This window comes from Hemicordylus capensis, chromosome 2 (assembly GCF_027244095.1).
Source record: "Hemicordylus capensis ecotype Gifberg chromosome 2, rHemCap1.1.pri, whole genome shotgun sequence".
Lineage (NCBI taxonomy): Eukaryota > Metazoa > Chordata > Lepidosauria > Squamata > Cordylidae > Hemicordylus > Hemicordylus capensis.
Window position 1 is genome coordinate 401,949,186 of NC_069658.1, and position 22,317 is coordinate 401,971,502.

General features: G+C 44.9%; 1 protein-coding gene across 8 annotated transcripts in view; it reads left to right on the forward strand.

Moving 5' to 3' along the window:
- LOC128342858 (E3 ubiquitin-protein ligase RNF213-like) overlaps window positions 1-22,317 on the forward strand; it is a 264,364-nt gene that overhangs the window by 209,525 nt on the left and 32,522 nt on the right. For all 8 annotated transcript variants that reach the window (XR_008315206.1, XM_053290892.1, XM_053290891.1 and 5 more), the window contains 7 exons: window positions 4,518-4,699; window positions 5,402-5,522; window positions 12,951-13,051; window positions 20,650-20,835; window positions 21,013-21,194; window positions 21,281-21,383; window positions 21,622-21,736. Coding sequence is in view for 7 of the 8 variants with exons in the window: in XM_053290892.1 (XP_053146867.1) it covers window positions 4,518-4,699; window positions 5,402-5,522; window positions 12,951-13,051; window positions 20,650-20,835; window positions 21,013-21,194; window positions 21,281-21,383; window positions 21,622-21,736 (990 nt within the window). In the remaining variant the exon portion in view is untranslated. The remainder of the gene's footprint in view (window positions 1-4,517; window positions 4,700-5,401; window positions 5,523-12,950; window positions 13,052-20,649; window positions 20,836-21,012; window positions 21,195-21,280; window positions 21,384-21,621; window positions 21,737-22,317) is intronic.

The window sequence follows — 22,317 nt, forward strand, 5'->3', positions numbered from 1 at the left end:
TTCCTCTAGAGTCCCAGCCGACACACAATGCAGAAGACACCACAGACCATGAGAATGAAGGAGAAAATGCCCAATCTATTTCCGATCAAACATCCCTCACTTCATCTCCACCAGATCTATTATCTGATGCAAAGCTGGACTCGTCCTCTGAAGACTATAAACTTTATGCGGACTACATTTCGCGCATGGCAACATCCTTAGGGATACAGCTAATGCAACACAAGAAGTCAGACCCAGACCCCCTGTTTGGTCTCACTGAGGTGGATACTCGCACCCCATCTAGTTTCCTATGAATGCTACCCTGATGGACATGGCAAAAACTTGCTGGGGGATGTACTTGCTGGGTACATCCTCTCTACCTCAGGCCACCAAACACCTCGAGAGCTTTTACAGAGTACACACAGAGGATGAGCAGGTGGGGAGTCTTTCTTCAATGCCACCCCACACCCAATTCAGTGGTTGTAGAGTAATCTCTCTCTAAATACAGGTCCCACCCTGCCTCTACACCTCTGGACAAGGAGGGCAGGAAACTGGACATGTTTGGTATATGCCTATCCTGGCCCTACACCTCAAGGTAGCCAATTACCAAGCTTGTAATGAGCACTACAGCCGCTCCTTGTGGGAATGCCTAGCTCCCTTCCTGGATCATCTTGCTCAAAGGAGTATGCAAAAATGTTCTTCAAGGAGGCAGCTCATCTGGCCAAACAGCAACTCTACTCTGCCAGACACTCAGCAGAGTATGTCTCTAAGACCATGGCCACTTCAGTTGCCATCCACCACCATGCATGGCTCTGTTCCTCGGGCCTAGCCTATGATGCCCATTCACGTATAGCGGAGGCAACACACTCGTTGGACAGAAGACGGACAAGACCCTCCAAAAGGTCCAACATCTTCGAAATACAAGTCCAAGTCCATTCCACGCTCTATGAACTACCAATTGCAATCTTCTAGACAATACAAATCCACTGTGGAACCATAGCCAACCTCAGAGGCCCTTGTCTCAATACCATCAAAACGACCGTTGCTTTCATATGCCTCGCTTCCAGCCCTATGGCAAACACTCCTGTGTTTGACACAACGCCCTGCGCCCCCAAAATCCAGACTGCAGACCTCTTTTCCAAAGAAACAGTGACCCTCCCTTCCAGTGTCTCCTGGGGACCTGCTTACCTACATTCCATCCAGCCTGGGAAACCATCACATCAGATTCATGGTGGAATAAGAATTGGATATGCGCTGGAATTTTTATCTATACCCCCCTTCAATCAACCTGTTGCTACCAGAGCCACTCCTGCCCTACCAATGGAGGTGACTTCGCTACTCGACAGTCAGGCTATAGAACCGGTTCACAACTCGTCATCCCAAGAATTCACCATGTTTCACAGTTCCCAAACATGACGGAGGACTCCATCCCATCCTAGATCTACAGGAACCATCATGTGCAAACATTTCGCATGATTATCATCACCACCATTCTCACCCTGCTACAACAGGGCACCTGGTTTGTCTCCTTGGACCTCAAGGATGTGTACTACCATCCAACATCAACACTATCATTATCTTCACTTCATGATAGGCAATGCCATCTACCAATTCAAATCCCTTCTCTTCAGAGTAGCATCCATGCCAAGAGGCTTCACCAAGTGCATGGCTCCAGTAGTAGCCTACCTGCAGCAGCAGTGCATTCTGGTGTTCTCGTACTTGGACAACTGGCTCTTAGCAGCAGACACACCCCAGTCTGTCCTACATGCCCTTGAGACTACTATAGCCCTTCTCAATGACTTGGACCTCCAGATCAACTAAGAGAAATCAAAACTTCAACCCATCAGGTGCATTGAATTCCTCGGGCTGCTCTTCCACTCAATACATGCAGAATTATACCTCCCAGACAGCAGGATCTACGTGCTTACCACTCTAGCAAACCGGGTGGTACAAGGCCACCGTCACAGATCACGTGTGATCCAACAGCTCCTAGGCTACATGGCTTCCATGAACCATGCGCTCCCACATGCTTGCCTCTGCTCGCTGGTATTACAGAGCTGGTTTCTCCGACATTTCCACCCACGGACAGATCCATAGCCCCTCTGGCTCAACATACTTTCTCCAGTTTGCCAATTCCTCCTGTGGAGTTCGGAACCCTGCAACCTTAGCATAGGCACTCCATTCCATCCTCCCCAGCTTCCTTTACATCCCCACCATGAACACATTAGAGAAGGCTAGACTACATGCTAGACCTTTATCTACACACTCTGGAACAGGGAGACCTCCCACCATATAAACTTACTTGAACTTCTAGGTATCTTCAAAGCACTCAAGACCATTCCAAGTCCATTAAAACTACGCCATTCCATAGTCATAGTCCAGACTGACAACACCACAGCCAAGGTCTACCTCAACAGACAAGGAGGCACAGGATCGACCACCTTCCTCACCTTTGCCCTAGAACTATGGTACTGGTGCACTGCACACTCCATAACACCTGTCACCACACACATACAAGGAAGACCAGTGTTCAAAGGTTGACACCCTCAGCAGGGCAGGAGTGGCCTCTCACAAGTGGCAACTAGACAGCCAAACCTGATGCTCTCTGTTCAGCCGCTGGTTCCACCTGGACGTAGACCTCTTTGCATCTCACCTCATTGCTCATTTCCCACGTTTCTGCACCAGGGTGGGCAAGAGCCACCACTCCCTAGGTGACGCTTTTGCACTTCCATGGACAGGCCTCTCTGAATACTTGTTTTCCCTCATTCCGCTTCTTTCTCAGATCCTACAAAAGATTCGACAGGACCAACCAGAATGCATCCTCATTGCCCTGTGGCAGGCCAGATGGCCATGGTTCCCTTGCCTCCTACACCTGGCAGTGGGCTGGTATAATCACTTTCCGCTGGTTCCTCACCTCCTCATGCAACAGTCAGGCCGCCTCCATCATCCAGACCTTCAGACTACACCTCACTGTGTGGTGGATATGGCCGTATTCCCAGAGGCACTCCAACATGTTTTGTCAGCAGCAAGGAAACCTGCCACAATAAAATCTTATCAACATAAATGGACACATTTTCTCAGCTGTCTACACTCTAAAGGTGTGTCCCCTGCAGATCTCTCTGCTGGGCATGTCTGTACCTATCTTCTCTCTTTGAAGGAATCTGGTTTGAAGTTATCCTCACTCAGGGTTCATCTGGCGACCATTGTGGCACATTCACACACACCCTCTCCATCGTGGTTCAAGGATTCCTCCATCAAATGCTTCCTAAAGGGTCTCTCTTGGCTATATCCCACAGTGAATCCACTTCAGTGGCATTATTCCTGAAGGCACCACTGTTGGACATTTTCAAAGCCGCTACATGGTCTTTACTTTCTTCGTTTGTGTGGTATTATAAACTGAACTGAACACTTGGGCACAAGCTGATATTTCCTTCAGCAGATGGGTATGCCAGAGCATGGTTCATATCTACTGTTATATGAGAGAAAGGCTCTCCGTGCTTCTTTCACCACTTTTAGACATCCCACCTGAGAATATCCTCCTCCGCTTCAAGAGAATCGAATGTTAGGACTTGTCTGATAAGTTGTTCTCTGCGGTGGAATAGAGGGTATCCTACCCACGCAGTGTATACTTTTTGTCCTGTATTTTTTCTATCTGGTGGCTTCTCTCAGGGTAATATCAATTCCCCCAGGATCTCTCCACCCCCGCGCCCCTGGCCGTATTGTTGGCGGATTCCCGGGGATTGTTTTTTTCACTGTTGGTTACTATTATTGTCTTTCTGGCAGTATGTTTCATGTTTTTGTGTATTAGTCATAGTTGTATGGTCGGTTCTTTGCATCTGTAACTGGGGCTCCTCCTGTGAGTGTGGAGGGGAAGAATTTGAAGCTGATTGACCCTGTCACATGAAGCAGGTGGGAAGAGCAACCCATCCAGTGATACTCTCTATTCCACTGTAGAGAAGAACTTACCAGGTAAGTGCCAACATAGTTTCTATAGATTTTTCTGCTTAACAAGATACTATCTAAACTAGATTAGATTAAACTAGAGCCAGCGTGGTGTAGTGGTTAGAGTGCTGGACTAGGACCGGGGAGACCCGAGTTCAAATCCCCATTCAGCCATGATACTAGCTGGATGACTCTGGACCAGTCACTTCTCTCTCAGCCTAGCCTGCTTCACAGCGTTGTTGTGAGGAGAAACTCAAGTATGTAGTACACCACTCTGGGCTCCTTGGAGGAAGAGCGGAATATAAATGTAATAATAATAATAATAGATTATCTACACCTAATTTTCAATCCAAGTCATTGTATGATGTATACCGTATTTTACGGACTATAAGACGCTACGGACTATAAGACGCACCTTAATTTTAATCCAGTTTTTCAGAGTTTTAACATATTAGACTGTTAAAACATATAAGACGCACCTGAATTTTGGCGGATATTTTTCGAGGAAAAAAGTGAGTCTTATAGTCCATAAAATACGGTACCTTTCCTTATTATTCATTTCTATAGTAAAACCCTGTTCATTCCTAATTGCCTAGATACTAGACGTGCTTGCTGCACAGGCCTGCACTGAAATGTTGGAAGCAAAATTGTTGAAATGCAGAACTCAGACCTGGCTACAGCAGGTGAAGAATCTTCAGATGCCAGTTGAACTTGTGTGTACAGCAAATTACTTGCAAAGCAATATAAGTCAATGCAATCAACTACTCCAGGAAGTAAGGTAGGTCACATGGACCATGTAAAAATAACAAACTGTCAAAATGCTACTTGTATCTTATTCTTGTTGAATGGATGGTATATGATAATATTTTTCAGTTACGTTGTTAGGTAGGCCAACCACACTCTTCTGATCTGCTATCACAATTATGACAATCACCTGCCCAGAGAACTGTATTCTCAGCCCTGGGCTGTATGTTTTCTATATGGCATGTATACATATACTTTACAAACATATATAGTGAATATGTAACAAAATACTTTGCAAGTTGCAAGGGCATATGGGATGGGCAATGATGGTAGATTATGAGAGAAGCAGAGGTTTATTGAGAAGTTAGAAAGACCCAGTAGGCCAGATGTGACCCTTGAGTCACCAGTTGAGTTGTGCAGCCCTGACATAGTCTGTTCTGACTTTCTCCAAGGTTAAATGTTACAGGTATATGTTGGTTCATTTGTGCTTAAACGTTTGAAGTTGTTTTTGTGAAGTGCATAAGATCACTTGCATGCATGGCACCTGTGTCCCAAAGGTTGTGAACTGCAGTAGACAGGTGCCAACAGAAGCAGTGGTCCATTTGTTGGACATCTCTGCTATATAACAAGTCAAGCTGCTGTAAAATTCTATTTGTTTCTCATTTCAGTTGTCTAGCTTGCCATCGGACTTTTCTCATTTGTTATAAGATATAACTGAGTTTTATCTCTGGCACAGAAACCAATGGAATCGCATTTTTGCCGTGTCCCTCTTTATGGAACACGTGCTTCTTGGAGCAGAGACCCTGATTCTGGAGGTGCGGGATCTAGTAAAGAAGTACACCATGCAACTGGGAAATGTAAGGACTCTATTCTCATCTTCTCTGTATATAAAATGCTTAGGTGATATGTGGCAAGCCCTGCCCCCCCGCCACAGCTGCGACCAATGAAAATGTGGGCTTGTGCCTGGAGGAGGAGGAGACACAGATAAGAAGCGGCCATGGCGGTTGGGATGGTGGCAGCGGGGATGCAGCCAGTGTGGCATGGTGCTCCAGCGGAGAGTGGGGAGACCAAAGCACTGATGGCGGTGGAGGCGGCGAAAGCTCCTTCCATGGGCCCTCCTGCAGCCCAAATGACAGGTTGGGCTGTTTTCGCCCCATTGTGAGACTCTCTGCATGTGTGCACAGAGAGCCCCCAAATGGCCTGAAAATAGCCCCACCTGTCATTGGTGCAGCAGGCAGGCTCAACAATGGAGCTTTCACCACTTCTGCCACCATCCCAGATGGTGGGGGATGGCTTAAGGTGGGGAGAAGGCAGGGCAGGGGGCCTGATCACTTGGTGGGGGCTAGAGGCAGGGAGAACTAGCGGTCCAGCTAGTTTGGTAGCAAACACTACTTTAATTTGTTGAGGGGCAGTAATCAACAACCTTTCCTTGTTGGCTAATCATGAACACAGATAAGTGAAATATTTACAGAGCTTATTTTAACAGAACTTGCTTTTTCTACTACGACTACTATTTATATACTGCTTATCAACAGAAGTTGAACAAAGTTTTATTATTTACTTAGAAAATAATAAATAAAAATGATGGTTTCCGGTCCCAAAACAACTCACGAACCAGCAACAGCCACTGGTAAGATGCTGTGCTGGGGTGAATTGATCCACTTGATCCCCCACCCCCCGAGCTAAGTAGAAGAGAATTGTCATTTGAAAGGTGCTTCTTTGCTCACTTAACATGAGCTGCCAACAATTAGGATGGCATCCAAATTTACATTCTTACGAATACAAATACAACAAATATTTATATAGTGCTTTCCAACAAAAGTTCCCAAACTGGGTTACGGAGAGAGAGAGAGAAAGAAAGAAAGAAAGAAAGAAAGAAAGAAAGAAAGAAAGAAAGAAAGAAAGAAAGAGGCCCCCTGTCTCCAAAGGACTCACAATCTAAAAGAGAAACACAAGACATACACGAGCAGCTACTGGAGGGATGCCGTGCTGGGGATGGATAGGGCCAGTTGCTCTCCCCCTGCTTAATAAAGAGAATCACCACTTTAAAAAGGTGTCTCTTTGCTCAGTTAGTAGGGGATTCTTCAGTTAACAGGTGATTCTTCTTTTCATTTTTCTTGAATGCATTTTTTAAATTGCCATTTTTTCACTTTGCTTCCATAGAGTTTCTCACATTCCTAGAGAAAACTTGTGAAATGCTGAATCAGGCCCGTGAACTATGGGTCTGAAGCAGAAAGAGGAAATTGTCTGTCCTAAAGTTTAATAGATATCGCTGTATCACCCACTTCAGAGCTCCAGAATTTCTGCTTCAGACATTTAGTACTATTTCCTATTGTTCGTTCTTGGGTTGCAGTCTTGCATATGCTTACTAGCTTATAAATCCAATTAATCAGTGTTGTAGCTATAATTGAGCGGATGGATTCAAAGAACCGGGAGCCCTCAGCTATACCCCTCCCTATTTTCTTCATTATCTCCCTCACTCTGAGGGACTGCTGGGAAGAGTGGTGAACACAGGCCCCCTTTCCCCTAGTTACACCCCTGCAATCAATAATTCTTTATTACAATCTTTGACCAGCATAAGGTAAAACATAACGACAATGGTGTTAAGAACAGTCAAAGCCTATGAAGATTGATTGATTAAGTGCCGTCAAGTCAGTGTTGACTCTTAGCGACCACATAGATAGATTCTCTCGGGGATGATCTGTCTTCAACTTGGCCTTTAAAGTCTCTCAGTGGTGCATTCATTGCTGTCGTAATCAAGTCCATCCACCTTGCTGCTGGTCATCCTTTTCTTCTCTTTCCTTCAACTTTCCCCAGCATTATGGACTTCTCAAGGGAGCTCGATCTTCTCATAATGTGTCCAAAGTATGATAGCTTGAGCCTAGTCATTTGTGCCTCGAGTGAAAATTCTGGATTGATTTGTTCTGTGATCCATTGGTTTGTTTTCTTGGCTATCCATGGTATCTTCAAAAGTCTTCTCCAGCACCAAAGTTCAAAAGCGTCAATGCTTTTTCTATCTTGCTTCTTCAAAGTCCAGCTTTCACATCCATAGAGTGTCATGGGAAAAACCATTGTCTGAACAATTCTAACCTTTGTTGGTGTAGACACGTCACGGCATCTAAATATCCTTTCCAAGGCCTTCATTGCAACCCTACCAAGTGCTAGTCTGCAGAGTATTTCTTGACTGCTGGATCCTTTACTGTTGACAGTCGATCCTTAAAGGCAGAAACTATCCACAACTTCAGTGTCTTCATTGTCAATTCTGAGGCTGGTTGCTATACCCATTGTCATTAGTTTAGTCTTCTTTACATTTAGTTGTAGTCCCATATTTTCCACTGTGCTCCTTGACTTTCATTACTAGAGCTTCCAGATCATCCATATTCTCAGCTATCAGAGTGGTGTCATCAGCGTTTCGCAGGTTATTGATGTTTGTTCCTCCAACTTTAAAACCACGCTCATTTTCTTCCCATCCAGCTTCTCTCACTATATGTTCAGCATACAAATTGAATAAGTAAGGACAAAGTATACAGCCTTGTCTTACTCCTTTGCCAATCTGGAACCAGTCTGTTTAATCATGTTCCATCTGGACTGTGGCTTTCTGTCCTGTGTATAGGTTCCTCATGAGTACAATGAGGTGTTCTGGGACACCCATTCTCCTAAGGATATTCCACAACTTGGCATGGTTGACACAATCAAAGGCATTTCTGTAGTCAATAAAGTACATATTGACTTCTTTCTGGTATTTTATGGCTTTCTCAATTATCTAGCGTGCTTCAGCAATGATATCTCTTGTTCCTTGGCCTTTTCTGAAACCAGCTTGAACATCCGGCATTTCCCATTCCACGTAGGGCTCTAATCTGCATTGGATGATCCTGAGCATTATTTTGCTAGCAAGTGAAATTAAGGATATTGTTCAATGGTTTGCACAATCTGTTAAGTCTCCTTTCTTTGGTATGGGTGTGTAGACTGACTTCTTCCAATCTGTTGGCCAGTGTCGTTCTTCAAATTTGCTGTCATAGTTTGGTTAGAGCCTTGACTGATTCTTCTTCTGTTACTTGCCATATTTCTGTAGCTATGCCATCAATTCCTGTAATCTTCCGACTTGGTAATGACTGGAGTGCTGATCTAACTTCATCTTCCTGTACTAGAGGTTCTTGAAAATAGGAAATATCTTCTAGAGTTTCTTGAATGATGTGTATAGGTACCACTTTGGTTGTTTGAAGAATGTGTTAGCAATGAAGAGATTATTGGCTTGGAAGAAACTAATAAGTAATTCTCCTGCTTCGTTTCCATTTCCTAGGCTGTATAGGCCGACTGCGTTTTCCTCCTTACCATTTCCATCGTTGGCATTCTAGTCTCCAACCACCAGCATTACATCTTGCTTGCATGTTCTGTCAATTTCAGACTGAACTTGAGCATAAAACTCATCAACTTCCTCTTCTTCTGCATCAGTCGTTGGGGCATAGACTTGAAGAGCTGTCATGTTAAAGGGTTGTCCACAAAATCTAATTGATATTAGTCGGTCACTGACCTCATTGTACCCAAGTACTGTCATTGCTATATCCTTCCTAACTATGAAAGCAACATCATTCCTTCTTTGGTTTTCGTGTCCTGTGTAGTAAACAGTATGATTTTCTGACTGAAAGTGTCCCATTCCAGTCCATTTTAATTCACTGATGCCCAAGATGTTAATCTATAGTTGATTCATTTCATCTTTCACTGTGTTGAGCTTTCCCATATTCATGCTTCTTAAGTTCCACGTTCCCATTGTAATTCTGTCTTTGCAGCTTCGGATTTTCTTTTCCCGCACAGCAACATCAGCTGCTAGACTTCCAAAAGGCTTTAGTCTAACCGTGTCATAAATACCATCAATACTCTGAGAGATCCTCAGCTCTTCCTCAGTAGCATGTTGAGTACCATCTGACCTGAGGGCCCATCATCTGGCACTACCTTGACAACCATTCCATTTTGTCTATCCATGTGGTTTTCTTGGTAAAATACAGGAGTGGTTTACCATTGCCTTCTCCCGTGCAGTATGAAATGATGCCTTTGTTGTTGTGACTGAAGTGATCATCCGCCTACAGCACCTTCCTATATTGCTGCTGCCCAATATAGGTGCCCGCTTGCTTTAGCTGGGCAGCTGGGATGACCTTCACACTTTAGGTGACCCTACTGCGAGTATACCTCCCGTTGTACTTCGCTCATCCCTACCAGGAACACCCCCTGCCCCTGCCACAATGAGGCAGCATAGCAGGACTTGTTGTGGGGGCATGAAGATACTAACTGTAAAATTAATGCTAATGTCCTATTGTTGCCAGATTATAAAATGAGCATAGAGCTAAAATCTATGAGAAGTTATAAATTTTTTTAAATAAATGCATAGTGGCTAAATAGTTAAAGCTAACTCTATAAAAACTATAAGATCTGTAAAATCTATTTTAAAAAGTCCATAAGAGGTATAAAAGTTTTTTTAAATTAGGGTTTAAATGTTAATTAAAATACAATAAAATTATGTTAATTAATTTAATTAATCAGAATATGGTAAAATGAGAGCTGTGTATCTGAAGAGCAGGGGCGGCAGTGCAGATATGGGCTTTGTCAGGACTAGTTAATTCTTGCTAGTTGTCAGGTCTTGGCGAATTTGTAAGCTGCTATGCAGAACTTGGCTACATTATGTATTGTAAAAGGGTTGCTGTTGGAGAGTAGTAGGAAACGTAGAACTGGCTTGTATGGCCTGACAAGCTTGTAAGTAGAGGGAGAATGAGGGTGCTGCCGATGTTGCTGTAGAATAGGCAGTGAAGGAGAACGTGCTCGATGGTTTCAGCTTGTCCAGTGTTGCAGGAGCACAATCGTTCCAGGAAGCAGATCTTTTTGTATCACCCCTCTTTTTGTATCAACACAGCCGATGGAAGGATGTTGCAGCAAGCTAAGGTGAAGGCTCTTCTGTGTTTAGGGGCCTCTAGATGTGCTAGGTATATAGCGGGGTGCCACCATGTACCTTAGGGTTTTGGCAATAGGGAGCTTTGGGGCCCTGCTTAGATCATTTTGCACTCTGTGACCATTATGCACTATTTGAGAAGCGCCCTGGCCTGCTCATGGCCTAAGGAGACTAGTTGAGAGTGGGGGGAAGAGCCCAAGTGACGATGTTTTTGCCAGCGTGGTTTGCTGATAGATTGGTATCCATTCTCCAGCATTAGCGGGGCTAGGCCCCTTGGGAGGAAGGATAGTCTTAGCCAGTAGCTGAGTATGGATAGCCATACTCTAGCCTCCATTTTCACCAAGCCTGCCTCCAGTCGTAAGTCAGCATTGGGAACATAGCGAGGTACTTGTAATATTGCTCTTAGGAGAGGTGATGTTGGAGGACAGACCCAGTTGGGCTCTGTAGAGAAGTTGTGCCAGCAACCTGGATTCAAATAGTTTGAGGGCTGCATGTATATAGAGGCCTCCTTTTGACCGGAAGAATTTTAAGATGGTGGCAGTACTCCTCTGGGCGTTTTGGGTGACATAGCTGCCGTGGGCCTTCCTGGTGTTTGAAGCATGAGACTTGCTCAGTTGTGTGCCTGTTTATATGCCAGAAGTGTGGGTTTGGTCTCCTGACAAAGGCCATGATTTGGGTTTTATGAGCGTTTGTTTCCAGGTGGTCCTCTTTGCAGCATCAAAGATACTGTGAGTCTCCAGTGCTCTTCTGAGACCTGTGGGGATCCTGGAGAGATGACAACATCATCATCATTATCATTATTATTATTTCAATTTTTATACCACCCTTCCAGAAAGGCTCAGGCCACATCATCTGCATAAAGCAGGATCGAAATGTGTTTCTCTGTCAGCTTGTGAGGTGGAAATCCAGGTTGTTTAGGTGGCCCACCATGGCATTTATGCCGAAGTAGAATAGGAGCATGGCAAGTATGCAGCCTTGATTAACGCCCTTACAGGTTGGGACGGAACTTGTCAGATAGCCTTGCGGGTTGCATCTGCCTTCTAGGGCCATGCTGTTGTGAAGGGTACGAATGAGAAATAACACACGACAATCAATCAAAGAGGCTTCCAATTTTCCCCACAGTTGGGTTCGCGAGATGAAATGCAGTCTCCCTTGTAGCAGACTCCTTGCGGGCTGGGGGTGGGTTCTCTGTGCCCAGGACTGTAAATCTGTTCTTGGTAGGGGGTATAAAGGTTGTACTTGTGACTCCATTGGTGAGGGAAGGAGTCGATCCTCGTCTGCTTGTCTGCCTTGGCTGTTTGATTATTTGGGCTGTTCCTATTTTTCCTTTTCTTGCTTATGGTTAAGATCTGTGAGGTTTATGCTTGAGAATTTCAGCTCCAATGGGGGGAAATCCAGTACTGAGACAGGAGCTCGTGAATTGTGATGCTAGCTTGTCGCCATCTTGGCCCCACCCCCATCGTATAAATCCTATTGTACTCTGTGAAGCTTGTTTCTCTGTAAGCATGTTGGAGGTTTCACTGACAATCTTAAGATATCTCTGTTGGAAATAAAGTAGATTTGAGTCCATTCTCCCAGGAAGAATACTAAAACTGGTTATCAGAGTCCATTCTCTTATCACAAAAACACAAACGTGTCAAAAGATGGTACATAGGCAATCTGGCTTATCCTGCCCTTTCTGACACCTGCGATACAGGAAGACAACTGGGTATGATAACTAATAGTATTTCTCCTTTTGGTTTGGAAGTTATTTTCTGTGCATATGTGAAGCATTCTGAAATATGGAAATGATTGAGAAGCTTCAGCCATTGTCATTACTCACTTTCAATACAGGAATAAAGCTCTTAACTAAAGTTAAGTAATCTGTATCAATTAACCTGATTGCCTACCCTGAACATCTCATTGGTATTAATTGGTCAAGGATGAATTCCAAGCATATACAGTAAGGTCCATAAGTGATTTACTTGTTAACAAGAAAGGAGGGATTTTTAGAGAAAAGGGTTGATTCTAGTCAGGATTTAAAACAAGTATTTTGGAGCCTAACAAAAGTGGTGGTTGGGCAAGCAGACCTGTGTGCCACACCAGGAAAACAATTGAAATAAAACCTTAAAACTGAAGTATTAAAAACAGTCAACATAAAAAAGCTAGTTGGAGCAGCTTATCTGGCTAGCTTGTGGAAGCTAACCTGAATAAATACACTTTACACTATTGTACTATTTTGCGTACTATTGTGATAACTTTGTAGAGCCTTATGGTTACTATAAAACTTAATAGTTGCATCCACATTTGAAGGTGTTGCCTTTCCCTTGAACCTGGAGGGTGATAACATGGGGTTTTTGTTTTTCAGTGTTTTCAGTGGGGCTCTGACATCAAAACACATAGAACATTCACTGCAGTGATGAAGGTGCTATGTGAGTGCAAGGAGAATGTCAGTTTAGCAGTTTGCAGGTAATGTTTTTCTGTGTTCCATTTTGGCTTCCACTTAACATTCAGATTGTATTTACTTATAGATCCTGGAATTGGTGTTTTCATATTCCATTGAAGTTGAAAAAGTGTAGGTTTGTAAACTGCACAGAGTCCTGTGAATACAGGAAATGAGCAGATGAATCTTTGCATAAGACACATTTTTATTTTCCAGGATTTTTTTTTTAAACCTTGCAGGTAATACAGTCTTTTTTTGGCTCTTCTATTTCTTTCATTCCTTCACCTGAATGTTCAAGCATGGCATATAGACAAAGCAGAGCTGGATGGTTTGATACCTGCCCTTGGACAGAATCTGATCCAGAATCAAGAGCCCATTTCAGTGTTTTCTAGCGGATCAGTACCACCCAGCTATTGTGCCCATGGGAATGTCTTTAAAGAATGTATACTCCACTTTTCCACATTCCATGTGGAAAGTAATTCATAAATAAAAGAACAAATAATAAATCAAACAGCAACAAGAGAGGAAAAACTAAAACATTAGTAGAGTCAAAGCAGCTAGACTAGAATCGGGCTGCTGGCCGGAATTCTAGCCAAAAGGCTGAGAAAATAAAATAGTGTCTACCTAGTATCTAAATAACACTATCAGAGAAATTCCCCACTCTTTTCATTCACCATCTACCTTCTCGGTTGCTGCGATCAAGGCATCTCATTGGGTTATCTCCGTCACGTGCTCCTGGGCAGGACTATGTAAATCAAGGGTGTCAAACTGTGGCCCTCCAGCTGTTTCTGGCCTACAACTCCCATCATCCCCAGTCACTGTGGCCAGTAGCCAGGGATGATGGTAGTTGTAGGCCAACAACAGCTGGAGGGCCGCAGTTTGACACCCCTTATGTAAATTAACTAAATAGAAAGCCTTTTAGAGCCCGACGGGGATGACCCCGCCCAGTTCTTATAGTCCTGTGTTGCTCCTGGCAGGCTTTTTCTCTTCCTTGTAGGTTAGATTGTTATGCTTATTTTTCTCCCGTTTTGCTTCTGATATTCCTGTTCTCTACTTCCATCCTCGTAATTGTTCCCTATTTGTCTTTTTAAAAAAATATTTATATGTGTATTTGTCCGTGTGTGGTTACCTCGCCCCCTCTTTACCCCTGTTGTGTCTCCTGTGTATGGAGCACGCAGGGAGGGTTTTGAATGTTTTAGTACCAGCTGGGTGGGCGAAACCTGAGTTCCCAAAAGGAAAAAGGGCGCCTGGATCACCTCTCCCGCTCTTTAGGAGCCCAGCCCCGGCTAGAATCTTCCACTTCCCTGTTCCTTTCTCGGCGGTCCTTTCTCATTCGACCGTCCAAGCTGGCAGAACGAGAGGCCCCAGCATTTCTCCCGCTGGTGTGCGGTCAGATCTGGGCAGCTACGGAAGGGGAGCATGAGGGCAACCTGCCGCTGAGGAACCTGACTCACAGCACAGCTCTGGCACTCTCTTCAGCAGCAACGCGGTGGCTAGAGGAACAAGCCACGTTCGATATTTTAACTGCCAGATTGAACGCAGGCATTGCCATACCCCTCGCAAAACCGCCTCCCACACAAGTGTAGATCACGGCGATGGTCAGAGATGCGGAAATGGGGGGTAGACAAGATGGCGGCCGCGAGAAAAAGACCGGTGAAAAGCCCACCAAAATTCTGGAAACGGCTGAGCAGGTCGGCAGAGAACAGCCTGTCTTATGTGTGGTGAGCTCTGATCATGGGGAAGGGGGCTCTGGACCAGCTAACTCTATGCAGATTAGTCAATTGGGTTCCCAGACTATTCCCAGAACTGTGCCACCAGACTGGCAGGCTTGGCTGAAAAATGCCATTATTGATACAGTTTTCCAATTAAAGCCCACAAGTAAGGCTAAAAAACCTAAGAAACGTAGGCAGCCCTCCTCCTCAGAAGCTTCTTCTGACTCCAGTTCACCAGCGCCTTCACCTAAAAAATCCAAGTACAAGAAAAAGCACTTAAAAGCAAAAAAAGAAGTCTTATAAAAGATCTGTATTTGTACACTCAGAACTTTCAGGGGAGGAGTCTGGGCATCCTATCTCCAAGGAGGTTAAGCCCAGGGCAACTAAAACAATAGAAAAGCTCATGCTTATATAGATACCACTGGTGATACCAGGTGCACGGGTGGAAGTGGCCAGGATCCAGATCGGGACCCGCACCCTGATAAGGAGGAAGGGGAGTGGTCAGGGGCGGAGGACTTAGAATCTGCTCAGATATCACAGCGTCTCTTCGCCCCAGAGGATTTTAACCCTCTTATGACTAAGGTACTCAATACCATTGGACTGCAGTCTAAACTGGATACTGAGCCTGTTCAGACTCACAAAGGGGACTTAGTGTTTCCTAAGGCTAAGCCACGTAATATGTTGCTTCCTATGCCAGCTTGTTTTACAGAGGCAATTAAAGGAGAGTGGGCTATGCCTGCATTGAACAAAAAGGCTATTCCAGCGACTACGCAATTTTACTCATTCCAACAAGAGACCACTGACCTGCTCAAAACTCCCAGCACTGATGCTCCAGTCGTCTAGCTGGTCACTGGATCCTTGATCCCACGAGATGGTGAAGCATCTTTGAAGGACCAGTCGGAAAAGAAGGCAGATTTTGCTTTTACACACGTGCATGACAACTCATCCCTAGCAACACGGTCCGCCGCGGCGGCATCTATGGCCGCAAGAGCCAGTCTATTGTGGCTTAATGACCTACTCGATGAGACTCCGACTGACTCAGTACGCCTAAGGCAGCAATTGGTAAAACTCCAACAGGCCCAGGTGTTTGTGGCAGATATCACATTGGACTCTATTCTTTTCTACTCGAGAGCATCTGTGGCCACAGTGGTGGGCAGACGTCACCTTTGGCTTAAGGGTTGGCAAGCGGATGTCACTTCAAAAACAAACATGTCAGCTGTGCCTTACGATAGCTCCAAACTTTTTGGTGACTCAGCCCTCAAGGATGTGCTGGTGGAGTCAAAGGATATAAGAAAAGCAATGCCAACAGCCCCTAAGAAAGGGGATAAAGCTACATTCAAAAAGCCCTTCCAGCCTTTTCGTTCCTTTCGTCCTTCATTCAGAAGATGTGACAGAGATTTTAGATCACAAAGGGGAGCCTGGTCTCGCCAGCGTTTCCTTCCCAAGAATTTCAGAAATCAACAATCATTCAACCAGGGCAAACAACAAGGCAAGCAACAGTTCTGATGCAGGAATCACCTCTCAAGCTTTTTCCACATTTGGGAACAGTCGGTAGGCGACAAATGAGTCCTGGAACTGATCATGTCAGGCTACAGAATAGAAATGAACACCCTTCCTTGACCAGGGTTCCTCCCTACCCGCCGCTCTCATTGTTTTTCCAAACATACAGACCTAAATCCAGCCATTCTTCACCTTCTGGAAGTAGGGGCAGAAGAAAAGGTCCCTCCATCTCAGGCGGGGAGGGGCATTTATTCTATTCTGTTCTAGTAGCCCCCTATTGGCCAAGACAACCGTGGTTCGCCGAACTGATATCCCTCAGCATAGACAAGCCGTGGCATCTGCCGGTCACTCCGTACCTGTTACTACAAGGACCGGTGCAACACCCAAACCCAGCTGGTTTCAGCATGGAGACTAAGCAGCGGCTGCTGAACAGGCAGGGTGTGACAGAAAAGGTGGCATACACCATCCTTGCCTCGCGTTGCCCATTGACAAATCAAGTGTACCAATACACCTGGAGGGCGTTTCTACGTTGGTCTTGCCATCACCATATCGCAAAAGGGCAGGCAAACCTTAACCACCTCTTACAATTCTTACAAGAAGGCCTAGATAAAAGGTTGAGACCAAACACTCTGAGGAGACAAGCAGCCTCCCTTGTATCAAATCAGGGGGATCTTCAAAAGCCTCAAAAGGTCATCCATTACTGAAGCGCTTCCTGAGAGGGGCAACTCTCTTATCTCCGCCAGTGGCACACCGGTTTCCTACGTGGAATTTGAACACAGTGCTGAAGGTGCTACAGCATCCCCCATTTGAACCCATTAGGTCAATACCACTGAGACTGTTATCCATTAAACTAGCCTTTCTGGTAGCTGTGACTTCAGCAAGGCGGGTGTCGGAGTTGAGGGCGCTGTCAAGTCACAAATCCTATTGTATAATCTCAGAAGATTCTGGATGCCTAATTCCAGTTCTGTTCAGACGTCCAAAAGTGCTATCTGACTTCCATATGTCGCAAGATGTATATTTGCCATCGTTTTGCCCACATCCAACACATCCTCAAGAGAAGTTGTGGCATAAGCTGGATGTCCGTCACTGCTTAAAGAAATATATCGCATGGTCCGCCAGTTTTCGAAAGACTGATGCACTGTTTGTGTCCTATCTACCGGCTACTATGGGAGAGGCAGTGTCTTCAAGGGCAATTGCAAGATGGATTAGAGCCTGCATTTCTCTTGCATATGAGGTTCAGCACGTTCGTCCACCTCAGAACGTAGTAGCTCATTCTACCAGGTCGACTGCGACTTCAGCGGCCTTCGCAACCAATGCCCCTGTTCAGGAGATCTGAAGGCAGCAGTTTGGAAGAACCTGTCCACATTTATCAAACATTACAAATTGGACCTATATGCCTCCGCTCAGGCAGCCTTTGGGAGGCGGGTTCTCCAGGGAGTGCTTCCCCAGGAGTAGAGCAAGATGTGGGTTCCCTCCTGGAGACGTACTGCTTTGGTATGTCCCAGTGAGATGCCTTGATCACAGCAACCGAGAACGGAGCATTGGTCACTTACCGTGAAGGCTTCTTCTGGATGCTGCAGTCAAGGCATATCGGCCCACCCAGCTAATACATACGTACGTGTGTGTGTGTGTGTGAGAATGACTTATTATGATAGGTATGGGAAAGGTTGTTAGATCCCGAATCCTGTCTTGTTTCTATGTTATGTTACAAGTGGGTTATGCTGCCTTAATGTTGGCTACCTGTTTTCTATCTAGTCTATGTTCAGTATAGTATGTTATATGTGGTTTGGATGTACCTTCTCTTATGCTAACTCGGCCTATAAGAACTGGGCAGGGTCATCCCCGTCAGGCTCTAAAAGGTTTTCTATTTAGTTAATTTACATAGTCATAGGAACATAGGAAGCTGCCATATACGGAGTCAGACCATTGGTCTATCTAGCTCACTATTGTCTTCACAGACTGGCAGCACCTTCTCCAAGGTTGCAGGCAGGAATCTCTCTCAGCCCTATCTTGGGGAAGCCAGGGAGGGAACTTGGAACCTTCTGCTCTTCCCAGAGCGGCTTCATCCTCTGAGGGGAATATCTTGCAGTGCTCACACATCAAGTCTCCCATTCATATGCAACCAGGGCAGACCCTGCTTAGCTATGGGGACAAGTCATGCTTGCTACCACAAGACCAGCTCTCCTCCCAGGAGCACGTGTCGAGGATAACCCAATGCGATGCCTTGACTGCAGCAACCAGAAGAAGCCTTCACGATAAGTGACCAATGCTCCGTTCTCCTCACTACTGAGTTCCATTAGCTCTGTCCACCTAATTTGTCAGTTAACTGCCCCCTGAGTCAGTGAACCTTCCACTCCATTGAGTTACATGGGGGTAGTTTGAGGTGTTTTGATCCTCTTAGCATTTTGTCTTCAGATTTTTGTGGAAGCGATGTATATGTGGGTTATCCTGAGTTTACTGATACCTCTGTCTTGCCCACAGGTGCTTCGGTTATGCGACCATAAGAATCATAACATTTCCAGCTCTTTCAGAAATAGATACAATATAAATAACACTTTGTCAGATCCCCCAGCCTCCTGGGGTTCCTCACCAAGGCTCTTGGTTAGAGAGTAAAGCCTCAGAGTACCTCAGCCAGAAAGGGGAGGTTGAACCAACTTCTCTCCCTTTCTCTGGCCCTCTGAATTCTGAGGCCAAGCAAACCTCAGCTCTTGTGGACAGACAGCCCCTTATCATGGGCTTGCCTGAGTTTAAAAACCCCTTCACAAGCCCTGCGAGATGTGGAATCTCTCCAAGGTCTCAATCCCTGATCTTGTGAGACCTACGTGATTTCTCATGAGAGTCTTGGAGAGTCCTGCATCTTCTGCCCCTCTCCTGACTGGGCTGTCATGGCCTGAGCATACCTGGCCAAGCCACAGACACACCACCCTCAATGAGGGCTGATGGGTGAGCTGGGTAAATGCCCCTGGATTCTCCCCTCTGTCGTCTCCTGACACATTTATTTAGTACAACAAATTTATCTAGTCGTCAATGAAATTATAAATGTAGTAATAAACTAGAGAAGTTGAAAGGACTGGCTAAATGGCAGTACTTTGTTCTTTTCCTCACCTAATCTACAGACTCGATTTCCTCCCTACCCCCCCCCCCCCACTCCTGCTGTGCCACCATAACACAAGCCCAGAATAAAGAGATCTATTTTTTCCCTTCCTTTTGTAACTTTTGGTTACTGGAGAAGCTTAACTGAAGAGTACCCCAGATTCCAGGCAGGTTCCAGTTGATGTAGGAAATCTGCTTGGGCCCGGACTTAACATACAGCTCCCAGAAGGCATCTTGAATGGAGCCAGAAAGCAAAAAAGCCAGACAGAAAGCACAAAAGGAAAGGCAAAAGGCAGAAAGAAGAATGAAGAAAGCAAGGATTGCATTCTCCCCTCACACACACCCCCGAAAAAGCTAGTAGAAGATCAGATTTCCCAGCAGCCAGAGAATTCTCTAGAGCAGGGAGCTTTCTCTAGCCCCTCTTTTCCACCTGCAACTTCCTCTTTTGGTCTTACTGGCTGGAACAGCTGCTATTCAAGCTGCTCCAGCCAGTCTGATTCCTAGGGGGCAGTGTTCCCTCTAAGGCGTGTGCACATGCATGCGCTCACAAGTTTGTTGGTGTCTGCTCTGCTAATTTTCAACCTGCTCAGGTTGAATCAGGAGAGCCCCACTCTGAATGCATGTGCACAAACACTGCCTTGATACTGCCACCCAGAACAAAACTCATTCTGCACACAGATGGAAAAAATTAGAGAGAACACTGCTAAGGGGCTCCTCCTGGCACTGCCCCCAGAAAAAAGGGTAAAATGTATTAAAATAGAATCCCTGAAGCAACCAGGAAGTGCATTTTTAACCCATTATTTTAGTTCTTCCTGGGGGCAGTGCCAGGAGGAGCCCCCCAGGAATCAGATTGGCTGGGGCAGATTGAGTAGCAGCTGTTCCAGCCAGTATGACCAAGAATTTACAGGCATGGAAGAAGGGGCTGGAAGAAGCTCCCTGCTCTGAAGGTTTCCCTTGCTGCTGCTAAGTCTGATCCTTTATTAGCTTGGTTGTTTTTTGTTTTTTGTTTGTTGGCTTGGAAGAGGGGCACTGCCCTTACTGACCAGCCACCCCTGGATAGACACCTGCCTGAATCTGAGAAGAGCCACTGCCAGTCGGTATAGACAATGCTGGGCTAGATGGACCAATGGTCTGCCTCCGTATAAGACAGCTTCCTATGTTCCTGTGTCCCTAAAAGTGGGGAAATACTATGGTTATGCATATATTGTCTGATTTCCAATGAAATAACCAAATTGACTGACTTCCATATAGGTCCTTTATTTAACTATATGTAAAATCCATGTGTTTGTTTTCATTGACTGTAGCTTTTGGATTCACAGGTATGGTTTGAAGCCATGTCCAATTTGCTTGGGGGATCCTAAGGATCCAGTCAACCTTCTTCCTTGTGATCATGTGTATTGTCAGAAGTGCATCAAACAATGGCTGGTACCAGGACAGATGTTCTGTCCACTCTGCCTAACCAACCTGCCTGATGACTACACCCTCGCCATATCTGAAGAACTCAGGTAAAGCCTTATCTCTGCTTCAGCAAATTATAATCCTAATGATGACTTTGAAATTCTGACCTTAATTTCTCAGCATCACTCAGTGGGTCATGCATGCCTATGTACTGCCCCTAGGCCATGTGATGCAAGTTTTGCATTTTACCTGATGAGTAACTTATCACTCATTTTTTCCTACAGTATCGCCATAGAAAACAATGCCCAGTTCCGCCGATTTTGCAACAGTTTTTTTGTCGAGCTGGTTTCTACAATGTGTTTCAAAGATAATGAACCCCCAGAAAAAGCTGTGATTCAGGAGCTGCTGAAGCTGCTGTTTGTTCCGAAAGAGCTGCTGAAGCTGCTGTTTGTTCCGAAAGAGAGAGGTATGCTCTCATGCCTCTGTCAGCTGCCTTACCCTGATTGGAATATCTTTATAATTTCTCTAAACTGTGTTGCATTATACCTTCAGGTGACTACAATATGCATACAAAGTCGCTGTCCCCTTTTGACGATGTGGTGGATAGGACTCCTGTAATCCGTTCTGTGGTGCTAAAGTTGCTTTTGAAATACAGGTAAGGGCTCTCAGATGCAGGATCTGTGAGCTAGGGAAATACATCTTGCTGCTACCTCAGTGATGCAAGTTCCAGTTTCCATGATGTCCTTCTGGCCCTCACAAGTCCAGCTATCACTGTTGAGAAACTCGCAACTAAAATTCAGACACGATCTCATTTTACTTTTAGAGTATTGTTATTATCTGCATAAGCAAATGTTTCACTTTGTTAATAAGTGGGGGCTTCTCTGTTTCCATAGCTTCAATGATGTGAAGGTCTATCTGCAAGAATATTTGTCATGTGTAGAAGCAAGTTGGGTCCTAGACAAAGAAGATAAAATAGAACTTTACACACTGTTTGTCAACTGCCTTGAGGTAAGTGTCTCTTCTTTTTTAAAGGTTCTTTGTTGAGGTTGTCCTTGTCCAATGTGGACTGCATGCTGAGCTCTTGGACATGCACCTTCCTTTATAATTGTATCTGAGACATGTTGTGAAAGGAGTGTGCTCCTTTCTTTAAAAGAAAGTGGTTTAAGTGAATTCTATGTCTGAAAAATCTGCAGTTCTGCCTTTGCTCTTACACTTTCTCTTTTTTCCTTGGGAAAATGGTAGATTGTATTGAAATTCTAGTTTTTCAGAGGTATGGAAGAGATTATATAGAGCAGCCATTTTGCTGCAGATATATATGGGAAGGAAACCTGCTTGTGATCTGGTTAATTCTGTTACTTCATTGAATTTTGTGAAACAAAGAGTAGCAGCTAAAATAAGAAAAAGATGAGTGAACAGGTCTTTTTTCTGCAGTCAAGCTTTCCCCTTAACACATTATATTTTTGTAGTTATCAAGTAAGGGGAAGAAGCGTTTAGGGTTGTGAATTAATTTAGTGGCCATTTCAGATCTGAATCAAAACAGTGTGCTCTGGATAGATTTGCTTCAGTTCAGGCCCAAACTGGGAGCTTCT